Source organism: Neopelma chrysocephalum, unplaced genomic scaffold (genome assembly GCF_003984885.1).
Source record: "Neopelma chrysocephalum unplaced genomic scaffold, ASM398488v2 Primary Assembly neopelma1_86, whole genome shotgun sequence".
Lineage (NCBI taxonomy): Eukaryota > Metazoa > Chordata > Aves > Passeriformes > Pipridae > Neopelma > Neopelma chrysocephalum.
In genome coordinates, this window is record NW_020897748.1 from 581,708 (window position 1) to 601,173 (window position 19,466).

Here is a 19,466-nt window from a genome sequence, read left to right on the forward strand (position 1 = left end):
CATTTAAGTTTCTCTGAGGCCCTTTCATAAAGTACTCTTTTTACTTATAAGAAAAGCATGTATTGTTGCCATGTTTGTGCTCTGGTATTTTTGCTTTGCTTCAGAAGGAATAGCTTTTTTTGTGCTAACCCTTCAGCTCAGTGTCTGATACTACAATTTTCTCCTCTTTTCATCTCTGATCTTAGATGAGCAAATATCTTGCAAATACTTTCACAATAATTGCGAAGACAGTGTAATAAACCACAGAACTAGTTCTGGTGATGGTGGTGAGTTTTGGGAAGTGCTGTATGCGAGCAAGAAAGCAAACTGCAAGAAGTTGGTTTTCAGAAGCAGAAAAAGTAAAAACAGAGTGCTAAGGTGGACTGAACAGTTCAGAGGTGGAAGGATATTCTTTATTGCTCAAAGCAACACTAATGTTGATGTTTTGCTTTTTGCTTTGTATCTTTCCTTTTTTTTCTCTCTCTCTCTCTAGAATATATAAACATTTTAGAGCAAGATAAGAATTTCTTATTTCTCTATTTTGTTGTAGGCGATATTACTTATTGGTTCAAATGCAGTAGTTTCTTTCCAGATACAAGATGAAAAACCTCTACTCCCAGTTTTGAGCAGGAATAGGTTCCCTTGGAGCAGGTCAGATGCCTGGGTGAAATATTCCAGGCAGTTCTTTTAGAATGACATTTTAGTTGTGATGCAGGTGGCAATGGTATTAGTACTGAGAGTGCTTGCACTCAGAATTTTTGCAAGTAGGTTTCTTTGAGGGTAAAAACCTTGCAGATTGTTTTTTTAGTGATGCACTATTGCTATTTAGAAGAGTGCTTACTTTCATGGGAAAAAAATGTGCAAAGTTCTCTGCATTAGTGTTGGCTGATATTTATGGAACAACAACAAATGCTAGTACAGGAACTCAGATCCAAATTCCTCTGAATTTCATGAATATTCTAATCTTGTTTATAACTTGTGCATTTTTTATTTGTCTCTAACAAATACCAAAGACATTGTTTAAGTATAAGATAGCTTCTTAAGCAGTTAGCACAATCTTTTTCTGAGGAAGTTGCCCCAGAGAAAGTTACCACATATACTGAGGGGTGCCTTATAGCCCATACAGACTTCCAGGTTGGAAGAAGTGTTTTGCATGTGATAACTACGCAGAAGTACAGAAGACAATCTGGACTAGTTCAGCTGCCATCCCTCACTGTTTTCTAATTAGTTACCTTAGTTTAGACACCAAACCCAGAAAATTATTATCTTTCTGAACTGCCTTTTCCCATTACTACTTGGCAGCCCTAATTTCAATTTATGCTGTAAAAAAATTCTCTGAAAACTCTTTTAAAGAAACACAATTGTCTTAGAAAAGTAGCTAAAGCATGTGAGGGTTAAATGTAATTTTTTTCCCTTGACTGTCATTTGCCTGATTTAGAATTCTTTAATAGATATAGAGCAGTGCAGAACTGAAAGTATTTTTAATTTCAGTGCTTTGTATATTTACAGAGGGATTACAACAAACTTCTACACTTTATCTACATTTTAATAGGTCAGTGTGAACATATGAAGAGTATTAAGGTGGACTGCCTTACTTATTAAACTTACATGAATTCGTCAAAAACCCTCAGCAGTTGTATGCAGTAGGGGCTGGAAAGACAAGCATGATTGAGGTCATGCATCCAGCCAGTTTGTAAGATGATCCCTCTGTACTGAGCCATCAGCCATCCTTAGCATAGGGGCGCACTCATACACGCATTCCTGTCAAGTCATCTTGTGAAAGGCTGCTTGCTTCCAGCTTGGCTTGAAAGTGCAACCTTAATAAAACTCACTGAAGCCTGAGAGAAAATAGCAGTTCTGCAGCAGATAGTGTAGGGGAAAGAGACTGGGATATGCATATGCAGCTGCCTAAAGCAGGCTACATGCTGGACTGTAACAGAGAGGAAACAATAAATCTTAACTACTATGCAATAAATATTCCCAATTTTAACTAAGGAAGCTATCCTCACAGTGAAATTAAAAAAACTATCAGTTTATCCAAGCCTGATTTTTAAAGTGCGCTGCTCCAGTCCTTTTTCCAAAGACTTTAAGGGAGATTAAGAACAAATTTAAAGAAAGAGGAAGAAAAAGTTTTTCTTAAAGCAGGAAAAGAAAGTAATAATAACATGTCAGTTTTCCTTTCCTTTGCTTTCCTGGCAGCGATTCTTGCTCATATAGGCTGTAATACCCAGCGTCGGGGTCCAGAAGCCAGTGGGAGAAGATTTAACCGGATTCAGCATGGGCAGTGCACCTATACTTTCATCCTGCCAGAACAGGACGGGAACTGTCGTGAAAGCACAACAGACCAGTACAACACAAATGCTCTTCAGAGAGATGCTCCTCACGTGGAACAGGATTTCTCTTCCCAGAAACTGCAACATCTGGAACATGTGATGGAAAATTACACTCAGTGGCTGCAAAAAGTAAGTGTTTCTTTTTTTCATTTCTCACTAAATGATTTTTTGGGGGCATGTTTATGCTGCTAAAAGTTTTCATTAGTTTCTATGAAAACAGAGGTAATAAGGACTGATCTGGTTCATAGCTGTGCAAGAGAGAAATGTTCCAGCCAGAGTTGCACCCCTCTTAGTGACATTGCTCTTGGTAGCAGAATTTTCTTCACTTTACTGAAAGATGCAACTTTTTAAAACTTTTTCTCAAGAGATTATGGATGCATATGAGCCAAAGAACACAAAAATCCTCCAGAGACTCTACTGACAGAATTTACTAAGTATTCTTATGAGCTCTACTTATAGTTCACAGATTCAGATCAGATGTCATGCAGGATACCTGCTACTCTGACAGCAAAAGGGAGCATTTTTTAAAAAATCAGCATTTAAGGGCACTGAATTAAGAATATACTTGCTCCTTCATAAATAGCTCCTGTAATACTATTCTACCCAGCTAATTGCTGGAAAGAAAGAAGAAAGTATATAGGCATTCTCACTTCAAAACATCCCAGTAAACTTTTTTAACTGTGTAGATTACAGTGGTCTTGAAACAGCCTGTTTCAATTTGTGTGTGTATATGTGCATTATTTCCAAAAAGGGGAAAATGGGTTACAAGGTGTTGTGGTACCTTAGTAGAAGCAATTATTTTTAAGAACTTGCGCAATAGCTCTAAACCTCTAATGAACTTTTCAGTGTTTTACGTATGCAGTGGAGTTTGAGTCTGAAAAGACTTAAATATTTCACTCATATGAGCAGCCCCATTCACCTTAACAGGATTAGTCACTTGTGTAAGACTACATACCTTGCAGGATCTTGTCCATGCCTTGGTAATGAAAATGCTTTGGGATAGCTGACCAGTAAAAATAAATAAACAAACAGTCCATGTGTAGTTATCTGTGATATTTTCATTCATGTGCTGCCATTTTGACCTGGCAAAACTTAGAAAATTGCACCATTGAGTGATGCAACTAGTTGTGTAATATGGCATAAGAAAATTTCTGTATGTACCCATTTGAGAGACAAATGATTTAAATCCAAAACGAGTTCATATTAAGAAGGGATATCAATAAAACTCTGATGAAGACTCTACTAGGTGGGCTGAAACTTCATATTAGCACAGTTACTGTTACCTATCTCATTTACAAGTTTTGTTTCATCCTGACAGTGTACAAGACAGAAGTATGTTTAAAAGCACATACAACCACCCCAATTCCCCTAACTCTACTAAAATCTTTACAGAGGATTTCTTGATTACTTAGTAAATTAGTTGTGCTCTTGAATATCTGGATTTAGCAAGAGAGAGAAGATTCTGTGAAGTAAGCATATGACTATAAAAGAAAATATAACCAAGCATTTTTAGACTACTTCCCTCATTTTTTAATATTTTGGTCTGTTTTGGGGAGTATAAGGCTGGAAATGAGGGGATGTCTTTTGTAGAAGAAAACATTTCTTAAGAAATTATTTTACTGTGCTTTGAGAGGCTGAGACAAGCACTAAAAAGAGGAAAGATGTTTTCTGTGTTTATGTACACATGATTTTTCTTGAGCAAATTGCCTGCTGAATCATGCTTCTAAGACTTTACTTATTCTGTGTTTGTCCACTAGAGACTGAACTAAGATCACTGTTTCACTGTGAACTGAACATGAGGAAATATGAGTCTCTGGAGTGTGAATGTCTGAGGGTTAGTCCTTTCACACTTTGGAGGGAAGTGATTAAACAGGTAGGAAGCCCAGTGAAAGGGGTTTATATTTGAGGACTGTTTTCTCCTGCAATGATTGTAAAACTGGCTACAAGAAGAACTATCCCCCTCCTTCTTTCCCTCCCAGCCCCCAGCCCTCTGCTCCAGGGGTTTGCATAAAACTGGGATTGTGCACGTATCCCCATGTGTCAGTTTTCCTTGGAATGAAAGGACCTGTTTCTCTGTGTGATGGAGTATGGCTCACTCTGAACAAATGAGGCTGATGCAGATCCTTTATAGCATCTCTGAATACTGAATTTGCTTTGTTGCTGTTGCCATTACAAAGCATCTCAGCCATAACTCATTTCCTTTCAAAACATGCATAATGCCTAAGTGTAATGAATATATTATGTAGATATCTCACATCTCGTTTTCATACTCTGCATTTATTTTCCCCCCTAAATTAGCTACACTAAACAGCATTTTACAATGCACCTGCTGTGAATGAAGTAAAGAATATTTAATGGTTATAGGTCTAGGACTCGAAGAGAATAGTTATAATCAGAAATGAAGTTTAAGAATTTGAGATATACTCTAACTTACACAAAGGAAATATGTTTATTACTTCAGGTAGTAAATTTCAATGAAATTTCAATAACCTTCAATAAAACTGTATGTAGACAATGTTTGGCAAAGTAAATTATTTTTGAATTGTTATCCTGTGATATTAGAAAAATATTTATTACGAAAGTTTGTAAGTATCATGGTTTGCTTAAATCTCTAGTATTTTAATTTCATTTTTTTTTCCTTCCATATATAAACTCTCAGATTTCTAGAAGGAAAACAAATATTTTTTTGTAAAACAGGCAATATTTTTTTATGCTTAAAACCAAATTGCTTCTTTGATGACCTACAAGCTTGACTGCAGATAAAAATGCCCTTGCTTGGGGTGCCAATTATAGGCAATTAAGGCCCAGCCTTGTCCATTAGTATTTGCATATCTATAGTCAGTGTAACTGGGGTTGGTTGAGAAACCAGGGACATGGCAAAACGTTCTGTGCAGAAACTACGCGGAAGAAGATGACTTGGTAAACATTTTTAGAGATTTTCCTAGAACTGTTTATTTTAATACCGGATAACTTTCCCCATTGTTTAAGCTTGGGTTTCATTTCTGCAATGTGTTTATACTGATAGTTCAAAACAAACAGTTCATCACGTATTCTTTCTTGCAGTAACTGACTGGCACACGTGACCCTGTTTGGTATTCAGTTGCAGTGTCTAAGTATTGCCAAAGAGGAGTTACATGAAATGTTATCATCATGTCTTGCTTAGGAGCTTGCTGCTGGCTTACTTAACTTACAGTATCAATGGGACATAGCGTACATTCCAGATAGCTGTATAGATGAGTGTTTCATATACTTATCCTGCACTCCAAATGGTATTAATAATTGTTATTACAGTAATAAGTGAGTTTTACATGATCCAATCTTTCTTTTTTCCTGATTCGTACCTAAGCAGAATACATAAAAATTTAAAATTAATGCTTAATGATAGTACAGTATAAAAAGCTAACTCAGACATACAAGTTTGAGTTGAAAGTGAACCACAATCATTCTAGTCAGTCAGTATTCAAACTTAGATTTATTTTTTTCTTTGCAAATATTGATGGCACCACTACACTTAAACCAAAAATAAAAGAAGCTTCCTTTCCCTTTAAAGTGCCTGTTCTGCCACCAACTGCAACAGAACAAGCATAAAATTGTGATCTGGATTCAGTCATTAAAGAAAGAAATTAAGAACATTTTTTCTGGGATATCTACAACCATTTGATAGTCTACTTTAAAGTTTATTCTTATGATGGTTTTGATAAATTAATTGTCTATGCCATTCTCTTCGATCTTTATTGAATTCCTTATTTTGCAGCGATAACAATGCAAATGCTCACTTATTTTTAAATGTGTAAGGAATCTAGGTTTTGAGGGGGCCAGTCATGATATAGAAGAAAGTGGCTTTTGGAAAGACTGGTGTCTGCCATTGGGTGCTGTGGCTCCACTGAAAGTCTGCCCCTTTCCACTGTCTTTACCAGCAGGACTTATGTCCTGTTTTCTGCAATGAAATATGCTTATGTGTGTGGAGTGGCTGGATTTTGCCTTGGATTTTATATGGTTTGATGAAGATGGGAAAATTCCTTACCTGCTACTCCTGCTGTGAAGCTGAGTGAAAAGTTCCATTTTATTTATGATTATGTTTCACTGGGCATTTTGCAATATAACATGTGACCTTAAAGTCCACATAATATTCAGATGTTAAGTGCAACTGGGAGATGCATGATGAACTTTGGTTAATTCTTACAAATAAAAGCAGGTCATCAGATTTGGAATCTGCTATTCTGCTTCTGTGAGCATTACTAACATGGCTGTGTAAAGAATGGCTTTCTGGTAAATCTTTCCTCTGGTAGACCAGAGCTAAAAGGAAACAGTGAGAAAATTTAATCCAAAACTGGGCACTAGTCCTCTATTTGGCATCCAGCTTGAACCAGTATTTATTTTCTAGACACAAAGGTTGTTTACTACTCTAGGTGTTTCTTTTTGCTTTGGAGTCAATGAATTCTCATATCCAAAGTAGAGTCTCACCCTAGTGACATTTGAAGTGTAGTTCCCACAAACAAGTTGTATAACAAAGGGTGAAATTCAAATTAGTGGGATTTCTTATATAATGTGTTCTACTCAACGGGCAAGTATATATATAAAAGAAAAATTTAAGGAGCAAATATAACTTCATGGAAACAAACTGATTCAAAGAAAATACATGTTTGAGTGTAAAACCAAAATTGCTTATTTACTCCCAAAAATCTCTTGGCCAATTATATGCCTGCATATCAAAACTTCATTAATAAAATTGCTGAAGTCCTTGGGATATTCTGATGTACCCTCAACAGGTGAGACTTCAAATGTGGAAATATCTGAAAACTTTATATTATTGGGGGATAACCTATTTGGCAATATTTTTTTTTTTTAATGAAGCAGAAGACCCAGAGAAGTAGACTGAAGGACAGTTTCACATGTTGCCACATTTGGTAGCAAATTACTAAAAAAAAATATTTCCCATGCTTGGACAGAAGGCTTTATCACAATGTTCAGGAGGTCCTGAATGTGTTTATTTTCAGTGATGACAGCCATAATTAGGAACTTTCTGGAAACAATAAAATATTACATTTATTAGTCATCATAACTGTTTAACCAACATTCCCAGTGGGAGATCTCACTTGGAGCACTGAGGGCTTTTCTAAATGAAACTGATATACAGTAAAATGGCATGTCATTATGAGGGTGCTGAGAACTCATAGCTCCCATTCCCTTCTGTGGTTTGGAAGCAAGCTACAGTGCTGTGTGCTCTGGAACAAAAAAAAAAAAAAAAAGACAGACAATGTGGGAAAAGAAAGAGGGTTGGATATGTTAGGCCTGCATTAGACCACTCAAACTTATAATCATAAGATCATTAAGGTTAGAAAAGACCTCCAAGATTATTGAGTTCCAACTTTTGACCAAGTATCACAGTGTCAACTAAATCATAGCACTAAGTGCTACATCCAGTTGTTTCTTCAACACCTCCACAGACGGTGAATCCACCAGATCCCTGGGCATCCCGTTCCAGTGATTAACCACCCTTTCAGTGAAGAAATTTTTCCTGATGTCCAACCTGAACTTCCCATAGCACAGCTTGAGGCCATTTCCTCTTTTCTTTTCCCTAGTTTCTTCAGAGAAGAGGCCAACCCACTCTTGCTGCAACCTCCTTTCAGGTAATTGTAGAGAGTGACAAGGTCCCTCCTCAACCTCCTTTCCTCCAGACTAAACATCCCCAGCTCCTTCAGCAGCTCCTTACACAACTTACACTTTAGATCTTTCACCAGCTCCATTGCCCTCCTCTGGACCTGCTCCAGCATCTCAATGTCTTTCTGGCAGTGAAGGGCCCAAAACTGAACACAGGATTTAATGTGTATCCAGTACAGAGGGACAATCACTTCCCTAATTCTGCTGGCCACACTGTTTCTAATACAGGCCAGGATGCCATTGACCTTCTTGGCCACCTGGGCACACTGCTGGCTCATGTTCAGCTGACCATTGACCAGCACCCCCAGGGCCTTTTTCGCTGGGCCACTTTCCAGACACTCTACCCCAAACCTGTAGCACTGCATGGGATTGTTGTGATCCAAATGCAGGAGCCGGCACTTGGCCTTGTTGAACCTCATACTGTTGGCCTCAGGATTCAGCCTGTCCAAATCCCTCTGCAGAGCCTTCCTACCCTCCAGCAGATCAACACTCCTGCCCAACTTTGTGTTGTCTGTGAACTTCCTGATGGTGCACTCGTTCCCCTTGTCCAGATCATTGGTAAAGATATTAAACAGGACTGGCTCCAGTACTGAGTCTTGGGGAACCTCTCTAGTGATCAGATGCCAACTGGATGCAGCATCATTCACCAGCACTGTCTGGACTCAGCCATCCAGCCAGTTTTTAACCCAGCAAAGAGTGCACCTGTCTCAGCCATGAGCTGCCAACTTCTTCAGGAGAATGCTGTGGCCAAAACCCAGTGTTACACAAGATAGGTTTTTTTTGCTATGGGAAATCTCTTAGTGCTGTGCCATGAGACAGTAGCAAGCCCAGAGTTCAGCCACCTGAACTGCCCTGTAGAAGTCCCTGCTTCTCTTCATTGTCCCCAAGGAAATCCTGAGCAGCTCATGTCCTGATTTAAATGCTTCAGTTAAGTGGGATGGATTTAAGCTTTACTTCTCTCCATGTCTGTAGCACAGACTTCACTTGTGACTGCAAGAAAATTGTAAAGTATTCCTTTTTTCCTTTTCTTAACACAGATATAGCACTACTACTCAATTTCACAAGGCTGTTGGGAGGCTTAATATGTTATTTTTTGTGTTGCTTTTAGAGTTTTTCTGGTGGAAGGTATTTTGTGCTCTTAACAGTTTATGTATTATAATAATGTTTTCAATATGTTCAATATGTACAGAAAATAATGGGAAATTAAAAAATCTTTTGGAAAGAAAATTGCTTTTAATATATAACTAAAGCACTTAATATAAAATAAGCAGATAAATACAATTAATATGCATCTATAATGCTAAGAATATCTTGCAGGTTGCATTTGGGTAAAGGATTATGTGTCCTACTCACATTAAGAATGGTCCTCATACTTGCAGTGTTCCTAAAACCCATCCAGCAGCTGCTGCTTCAACCTATATTCATCTAAAATGAAAAGGACTGCATCTTAGTCTTGTATGGATTCTCATGAAGACCAATGAGGTATATCTAGTTTTTCAGAGCTATCATTACCAACATTTTGAATAAACCTGTTGTTATCAAAATTGGGCTCATTTGTATGACCTATTACAAGCACAACCTGAAAGGTGAAGATAGTTAACAGTTTGCTTGTATTCATCTCAATTTACAGTTCATCTCAGTTCAGTCTTCTACTCTGTATCTGCAATACGCTGCAAACAAGGAAGAGCTAGTAAATGAGAACCTTCTAGCACCAGTATCATGGTTTAACTGTGCTGTGAAGTCATCTTTAACACCAACAGCTCAAGTGTCTTGAATAAACAGCTCTGGCGTAAAAGTCTTCCCAGTAGCAGAAGAATTTTCTCTCTTGTTAAGAGGTTGAAGTTTGATCAGGAAAAGGAAATTGAAATGGTTTCATATTTCATAGGAAGAGTTCTTTTTCTTTTGAAACAAGCTGTACTTTAACACAAGGTTATTCTTGTGTAACCACATGTGCATATTTTAGACAGTGTTATGAAACACCACAGTGGTGAATATTCGGTTGGAAGGATAACTTAAAAATGCCATAAGTTGTTGCACATTTGCACTACATTCTCATTAATGTTTCCGCACAAATATCAAGATTCACTTTTCATTGCCTCAGTTAGGAACCGGGTTAATCTAAAACAGCATAAGTCACTCCCCAACTGGAATAAGAATTCTAACCAGTTTAATTATCCATGTTTAAAACTGATGTGAATCAAACTAGTGCACTAAACAAGACCTAACAGTGGGGCTACAGTTGACATTGAACAAGCGTATGGTACAGATAGTCAAAACAAGACAGGTACAGGGTCAGCTGGAAAAATGCCCAAGTTGCATTATAAAAAAAGTTTGCTTTTAGACTTAAAACAAACCAACAAACCAAAAAAAAGATTTAAGAAAATGTTATAATCCCTCAGAGGAAGTAATATAGAAAATCAGTATTCTAGGCCATGGAGCTGCATGATTGAAAGAAATTTCTTATACTTCCTTGACTAACTTCTAGGAGCAGAAATTTAAAAAAAAAAAAATCAACCAGTAATAAAAGGGTAATAGTAAGAGAACTGTGCTAATTCCATGGTGGAATAGGTTGTCTTTAGCAAAGGTACTTTAAAGGTCTGTTATATGGTAGTACATGGTCAGTCACATGATCTATGTTACTGTTCCTTTCTTAAAGAGAAGTAGCCTGAAAATCCATGTAAAATCTTGAAGTTGGGAAATCTATGTAGAAGATCCGTGGCTAAAAAGCCACTGATGAAAAATTCTCTAAAAAGTCTGTAGAATTCCTCTCCCTTTGACACCTCACTCTGGTGCATGTATGTGCACACATATATGCATGCACATACATGCATTTCGATCTTCGGAGTTTTGGCGTTAAGGTACATGGAAATGTGTTTCTAAGTGTTATGTCTTAAATCCATTCTCATGTTTTATACCAGCGTACCAGCTGCCAATCTGTTATTCTCCTCAAACTGACCTGTTGGCTCAAAAAAACCTAGAAAAGTTGGTAGCAAGATGAAACCTTGTGTATTGTACATGCATTAATTCTCTGTGAACCATTCCCCATACTGTGTTGCTGATAAATTATAAGTGCACATTTGCTTTTGTTTTTTCCAGAATGTATATGAAGCAAGAATTTTCATATATTCTGAAAAAAATATCAGACCTTTGTACTTCCCATCCCAGGCATGTTTCTGTCCTTACATGTGCATATGTTGCAAGACAAACCTGATTGTACTTTGTGCATGCATGACATCTGCTTCTTTAATAGGACTTTCCATAACTATATAGTTATATTTCTCATAATTTCTTCTGGGAATTTTTGTTGTTGGAGTAAATTCTTGCCATTTGTCATGTTTTCTGTAGTTGTCTTGTTGTAAATAAGATACAAGGCATTCCTTCTGCAATAGGAATGTAGGGAAACAACCAAAATTCACTTGTTCCAGTTATCAGAATTCCCTTCTGATTCTATTCTGCCTGAGAATTTGGGTCCTGGTGTTCTTTCTCCTCCCTTTGTATGAAGGAGGCAAATAGGCTTGAGAGATTCATTTAGAGATAGGATAAGCTCTGAGCATCCCTGCCAGGAAGAAATTACGGCAAGAGTAGAGAACTGTGGGAGAAAATTGGGAGTATGACCTTAGAAGGTAATTTGTCTCTTTTTAACAGCATGGCTTCTTTCACACGAGAACAGAGATAATCAGATTGATGCTAATCAATTTTGAATCTAAAATCTACTTCTGCTGCAGGCTGAGATGTCTTTTATAGACTGATTATGTCTTCTTTCATATCTAAACTTCCCTTAAAAGCTTTCTGTATGCAAGAGGATTTTCTTGAAAGATACTATTTAAGTTACAAAACTTTAGTATTAGGCATAACATTGTTTAGCAGATCAGACTTTTAGTTTCCTCATCTGTGGTCCACACCAGCCTAGAACTGCAAGGGGAACTTGCAAGGTTTCAAAGAGGAAAGCACTGGTGGCATTTGAGTGCTCACTGTTCTAAATATTACAGCAAACATTCAGTCATTATCAAAGGTTCTTCCTGATTCAAAGTGGGGTTTTTACATCCTGACTGTAGATTTAAAACATCTGATTCTCAATGCGTAAATTTACTATTTTGACATCTATTTCAATATTTCAAATTTAATACACTCCAAATCCACAGTACACATTTGAAATACTTACAAAAATCAAAGGAGCAGTCCTAGTACAATCTCTAGAGATTTAAGAAAAAAATAACATAGTTGTTAAATTATATTTTAGGGTTTTTTGTTTGGTTGGTTTTTTATTATTTTTGTTTTGTTTTGTTTTTTGTTTGGTTGGTTTTGGGAGTTTTGGTTGGTTGGTTGGGTTTTTTTTTGTTTTTTGGGTTTTTGTCTAGGCAATGTACTGAATGAAGTTTTGAATTTGGGTTAAACCACCTATGGTTCGATTTAAATGTGCAGATTTTTCATTTTCTTGTGTTCACCTTTGAATAGCTTTATTGACAATTATCTTCTGAGAGTTTTGCAGAAAAGAGAATTGTATTAGATAAATCTTTTTTTTAAAACTCTCTCATCAACTCAGTGTGTGGGTAACAGTAAGGGGTGAATAATAGGACCATTTACATGCCTTTCTATTCTCACTTCTGAGCCATCCATTTGTGTCCCAAAAAGACAAAGGTCTTCAGATAATTATCTCACCATCACTATCGGAGCACTAGTTCTCCTAACTCTGTTCTTTTCATTGAAAAACCCGTGCGGAAGTTACACGGTACGTCTGAAATCTCAGAGAAACACTTCATATACAATATATTTCTCTGAAGTCTCCTCCAGCATCAAAGAACTCAAGGAATACTGTTACAACCTTTGAAAGCTGGGCATTCATATGCAGATAAAAGCATCTGAATTGAGGATTTCGGATCACTGCCTTTATATTTAGGTATATTTATTTGTGTCATAGTTAAATATTTACCCTTCACAGTTTTAATTCATCAGGAAATTCCTGTGGCCTTCTAGGCCACATCAGCAAGTCTACACAGTAATGGGAAGTCCCCAAATCATGATGCCCTTGGTGCTGTGCCTGGAATTTTGAGGATTTGCTTGGAGGGAAATTGCTCAAAGAGATGACCTAATCTCTTCCTGAATGACCTATTCCCCTTTGTTCCTTGGCTAAAACTTCATACTTCACTCTGTGTGTGATTTACCATAGTAGAGATAAATGGTCAAGGGCCACCTATCTTTCCTGCGTCACTTCTATCCTGTTAATGGGAAAGGCCATCAGTGCTCTGCTAGAAAGTTTTCTGTGTTACTATTTTTGTGTGGAGGAGATATGGACTGCAAAATTCTTTATCACTTTAGCCTGTTAACTACAGAGGTGATGATTAAGGTTGTTTCTCTTCACATTTTTCTTGAATGATCCAGTTTGATCTCTTGGCTTTTCCAAGAATTCTGGCTGATGCAATAAATATCCTTTTGTATATTCCTCTGACATTGTTGACCTCCATGACATGGCACAGCTCAACCATTAGGGCCTCTACCTTCATGTCAGTGAAGAACTATTAAAAGAACTATTAAAAGAACTATTACAGTCCCAAAGTTTTATGTGGGGAAGCATAAGCAAGACAACTGTATTTGCAGAGGCAGACAAATCAAGATGAGTTTACCAAGCACCACAGAGTTATCATTAAAGCTGATCATTAAAGGATGATTAGAGCAGAATTAATTGAATAATCATTGCTAAAAGATAAAATTTTATGGTTTGATCTGCTTGATGACCTGTTTTGTCAGTCACTGCACAAAGATGTAATATGTGGCTCTGCAACTGAGAAGCATCATGTTGAATGCATGATTTCAAATCCTTGTTGGATGAGTTTTGCTGAGAAAGCTGGCTTTGTTTTGTACTTCCTGACATACTGACTTCCCTGAAACCAGTGTTGAGTTTCTTCATCTCGCCTCACTGGCAAAATGCTTGCACCTCATTACATTCTTAAGAACACTGATTTAGAGACACAATGTAATGCTTGGGTAAATTATGTGAAATATCTGTGGTGAGTCTGTAGGCTGGGTGTACTGTAAGTGCAGTAAGAATATATGTAACTTTTTCCAGGTTTTTTTATGATTTTGGACTGTCTTTTATAGTTATGGGACATGACTCCCAAGGAAACTGAAGATGGGTTTGTAACTGCAGACTATTGTCTCTTGGGAAGGGTTAGCTCAGAGAAAGTATAAGGGACCTGGAGAAAGATTGGAAAGGCTAAATATAAGGTGGAAGGTGGGAGTGGTTCTTCAGAGCAAAAAGTCTTTCAGTTTGGTCTTGATAAAAGGTTAGCTTTAAAACTCTGACAGGAAGGGTAAAGGTTGATGTAATCCATAAATTTGAAACTGCCTAAGGTACCAACATGGCACTAAAATATACACAATACGATACCTTGTTCTGAGGTGACAGAAAAGTCTGAAAAATTACTCTGGGATACAGCACTGTTCAGTGAAATGCTCTGAAACAATTTAGCTGTAAACTCTTTACTGGTGTGTGGCCATCCAAAGATCAGAATACTGCGTATTTCAGTAGTATTGCAGTTTGATGAAGAAAAAACTCATCATAGGCGAGGAAGCTTTTATTTAAAATAAGAGTTTTTTTTTAAAGAACAGAAAATTTATTTTTTTTAAATTAAGACAAATATAGGAGTGAACCAAAGAAGGTGCTCAGCAGCGTGTTTTAATGAAGAAATTGGGAATTCTCTAAATTCTGCTGGCTATCAAAATAGCTGAAATGCTGAATGGAACTAGAATGCCATGTAGAGCAGTGCAGGTGGTAACCAACGTGTCACTCTCTCACCAGGAATGTGCTTGCAGCTGTCAATGATGACCTCAAAAGTAGTGTTTATGTTTGCTGCTTATGACCATTAAGTGAAGAAACAATTTACTAGCAACAAACAAGCACCATGGAGAGTCTGTGATGAGCTAGAGGTCAGGAATACTAGAACAGCATTTGCCCAAACTTGCCAACTTTACATTTTGCAAGATCTAAGAACTTGACCCCAAGTGTGCGAGGTGTCCTGTTTTGAGTTGATGGCATTCTGAATTTTCCAGGAAGTAAGCTTTACAATAAATTGTTTTTATTTCACCATTGGAGTGTTAGCACAAGGACAGAGCTACTTTTCGGTAGACTTCAACAGGAGAAATGAGCTGGAATTCCTCTGTTACTCTAAACAAACATATGTATGTTTTATTCTTTTGGAGAAATGGATGAGAAAAAGAAGTCCTGAGACTTCCTATAGAGAACAATGTCACAAAAAATTCAAAGCATCAAAAGAAAAAAAGGACAAAAAAGGTGAATTCCTTGCACATTTTACCTGGAACATTAGATATGGGGTTTTTTGCCAATCCCTGATAACCATTATGGCACATGCTGTACTAGCAACTATACAGTGAGGGAACAAGTTCTGTATTTAATTGTTTATTCAAGGTATTTGTATATTGACTTTCAAGGTGAAATGGATATATGAACATTAAAAATATTATAAAATTAAACACAGAATGAAATAAAAGAATTTGTCTGGAATTCAGATTCTTAAAGCTAGGATTATTGTTTGTATTTCTTTAATGCTGAACCAGTAATTCAAAAAAACCAGCATTTGTTATCTCCTACCTTAATACCTCCCACAGAAAACCTGAATTATAAACCCCAAAAAAGAAAAAAAAAAGAAGGAAAAAATTTCCTTGTAGGAGTTTAGTACTCCTACACATCTTGGAAACATCTAGTAATTTGACCACTGACCCCCCAGGGTATTTCCTAGAAGCAGAATTGAGCAAGACTGAAAACGTTTTTGTTGAACTGTTATGGGCAAGAAGATAAGACATGAATTCTTGATGCATAAAATATGTACCAAGTGTGACATACTTTTCCATGTGCATTTTAAAAGACTACTTCATCATTTTTATTAATTATTTTGCAACCAAAATCGTGCAGAGCTCCTGACCAAACTTCATGTAGAGCTTATGACCAAAATTCTAGTCCTTGGTCACTAGAATTAGTTCTGCTTTTTTTGTTTGTTTGTTTGTTTCTCTGGCCTATAAGTCTCCACGATGGAAGACTGAAAATGTGTTTTAAGGTAAATTTCCCATTTTTGTTATGCTTAAATTTCAAGATGACATCTCAGTGTTAGTTATATCAGTGTGGCTTTGAATGCTGCCATGTTTCCACTTCCATGGTAAAATCCTTCAAAAAGACCATTAGCAAGCTGCAGCAAGATTATTTTTAAAATACTACTCATAATGCAATACAAGCTTTATATTGTGAGACGGCCTCACATCCTGAGTCAGAGTTGCTCCTTGTTTTTTCCATCAGAGTGGATATTATTTTGGGGTTTGCTTCTCTTAGGGTCAGCCTGGTATTGCTATTACATGTTCCAGGTGTTGTTGTCATGAGCCCTTACCAAAAAATACAACTAGAAACACCAATAATTTCCTATAGGAATATGAACCCAAAGGAGGTTTTCAACACATTCCACAAATTCAAACCATTATCATTAAATAGTCTCGAGAGGATTAGAAACTAAAAAAAAAGTCTCTTGACTCTCACCTGGAGTGTAACGTTAATGAATTTTTGTGGAGTTTGGCCCAGTGCTGCTCACAGTGAGTCAGTGGGAAAAAACTAAGCTCAGTTTCTCTTCAGGGAAGAGCATTTCCCAGCCTCAGGCCCAGCCAGCTGAAGCTGACCCCTTCTTCCCTCCTTCCCCTGTCACTTTCAGAAGTGGCAGAAATTCCAGGTCTAACTTTTGATACCGGCTCTCTGGGTTCACCTACATCAAAATGTTTCTGCCCTAGCATGAAGGGATTTCTTAACAGTAAGAGACAGACAGACCTCAACTCTGTCCAGGCAAACTTATTTGGCAGAACAGAAAATTCCCAGATGGTCAGGAGGAATTTTAAAGGACTGGAGTGTTTTGTTGCAAAATGCTAGCCTGGCACCCACGGAGACTGAAATCTGTTATTTATAGCAAAGCAGAGGCAGAAAACAGATGGTGTGCTTCCTCACAATGTGCTCTACAATTGCCGCATTGTGTCAGCATGCATTTGTGAGGTACCACATCAAGAACTGAAATGATACTACGGCCTTACGCCCAGTCAGTTCTTTCCTCCACATGCCTAGAAAGATACCAACTAAAACTGTGTGCAGAGGTGGTTTTAAAATACAAAAAAAAAAAAGAAAAAAAACCCCCAACCCCGCAAAAAAACCCCCAAACCAAAAAAAAACCCCAAAACCAAAAAAATCCCAACAATTTCTAGAAAGCCCTGGAACAAGAGTATAAGTCAGAAATCATGTCACTGACATCTGTGGAACAATGCCAGTGTCAATGTGCTGCAGCTTAAAGAAGAAAACTCAAACCCAGCCTGTGAGAAGAAGAGACAAACTCAGATTTTTTTGTTCATTAGCAGATAGAATTCTGTGTACGGTTTTAATTATGCTCACAGCCTTCTCCCAGCACTCCCCAGGCCTGAAACGGGAACATACATCTCATGAGAGGTAATCTATTTATATATTTATTTATAAATTATTCTTCCTTTTAAAAAAATTAGTTTTTTTATGAAATGAAAGAAATGTCATTGGAAAACATTTTTCTGCTGATAAAATCAGCAAATTGATTTTTTTTCCTTTAGCATGAACTAAATTAGCCAGCTAAAAGATATTTTTCTTAATTAAACCAAAAACCAGGGCATTGGAAGAAAAGTTACAAATAGTTCTCTTTGAACTCAGAAGTCTCTAGTTCAATGAGGACAGTTTGCATGATCTTTTCTACATCAACAACATTCCACATGCATATTCTTTCTATCTTTTTCAAGAAAAAAAGGAACTGTAGAAGCAACTGTTTCCAGATAAACGGGAGGACACCAATACAGTGCATCCCTTTTCTTGTTAGAAAATGTACTTGTTAGAAATGTACTGTGCCTGTACACCAGTATTACACTTAGGCTTCTCCTTCCTATCCCAAGATAATACCAGAACTTAATTCTACTTTCACTCAAGTCAGCCCTAAGACAGTCACTTTGTAGAAGTCTGCTGATTTTATCCATTGAACACTAGATAATATTCCATTTTTTTGTTCAGTGATAAACTGGAAATGCGTATTTGGACGTTAGAAACAAAATCGTTTGGGTTGGAAGGGACCTTAGGGACCCAGGCCACCTAGTTCTAACCCCACAGCCATGGGCAGGGACACCTTCCACTAGAACAGGTTGCTCAAAGCCCCATTCAGCCTGGCCTTGAACACTGCCGGCGATGGAGTAGCTACAATTTCTCTGGGCAGAGATGTTTTGAAAACCAGGGGCTTTTTTTCTGAACTTGATGGAACCTGTATATCTTGGTTGATAGAGTTATGTGTCACCCTTCTGGTATCTTCTGACAACGATGCCTTTTAATATTGTATGCCACTCATCAAGCCCATGTGCATTTTACTTTTGTGTTTCTACACTGCAGCATATTAAGGAAAAAATCTTACTGTAAAGGTCATTGGATAAAATTTACAAAAATTATAAGGGCTGTTTGAGTGTCCCTCCCCATAAATGATCTCTCTGCTTGAATTTTTAATCTGTTCATATTTTTCAGCTTCTGCCATCTTTGTTAACAACTGAGCAAATTAATGTATGTGATTTTTTTGTTTATTAAAGCTGTAGGTCCCAAACAAAATTTGACCATTATTGGCATTTTTTGGGATATCTTTTGTGTATGGAACAAAGTAGTTTGTCCAATTCTTAAATCCAGAAGCTATTCTACAGTATTACTACATGGAAGCCAGTTATGAAGGTTTTCAATATTTCTTTTAATTACAGAGCATGTATAAAAAGATCAGAAGTAAATCACTTGTCCTTCACAGTTCATAACAGATGGATAATGTACATTACATACAACATGTAATGGACCAGGAACACCTCTGTTTTTAGTACAAGGGAAATACAATTGCAATAAACACTTAGAGGCTATTTAGCTTGGAGCAAAGTTTACAAATTTACTGATAAACTTGAGAAGAAAATGTTATAGTGATTATGTTTCAGACTACAGACAACAGTTTACTTACATCTCCTGATATAAGTAAACCATCTAGGTATAGAAATCCTAGCTACTGTGATGTCAAAGGGCAGAACTTAAGTAATTTCAGTGCAGTCAAGACTGCATACCTAACTCTGCTTGTTAAATTTCTGGCCCTATGAAAGAAGTAGTGTCCATGCCATAAGTTCCATGCATATATCTCTTATAGCTCTCTTTAATAGTGGCAGAGGCTCCATCCTTGCTTTACAGTCTTGCATTCATTTTTTAAGGAATGGCAACAATTGATATACTTCTATAACCTTTTGTGTTCAGGATCTTGATACATTTTACAAACATCAGTGAATAAAGCTTAAAGGTCTTTTCTAACCTAAATGATACCATGATTCTATTACTATGAATAAAAGAGATGAGTTTGTTGTAAAATGTTTACAAAATACAAACATTTTCAAAGGGATTTGTCTCCACACAGAGTTTTGGACTAAATTTCT

General features: G+C 37.0%; 1 protein-coding gene across 2 annotated transcripts in view; it reads left to right on the plus strand.

The window, feature by feature from the left end:
- Window positions 1-1,805: 1,805 nt before the first annotated feature.
- The window catches only part of ANGPT1 (angiopoietin 1), a 159,333-nt gene continuing 141,672 nt past the window's right edge, over window positions 1,806-19,466 (plus strand). Inside the window, exon 1 of one of the 2 annotated variants that reach the window (XM_027692530.1) lies at window positions 1,806-2,441. In XM_027692530.1, the coding sequence (XP_027548331.1) occupies window positions 2,145-2,441 (297 nt within the window). In that variant the 5' untranslated portion in view covers window positions 1,806-2,144. Of the gene's footprint in view, window positions 2,442-5,177; window positions 5,232-19,466 lie in introns of those variants that run through there. The other variant, XM_027692531.1, reaches the window with a different exon arrangement.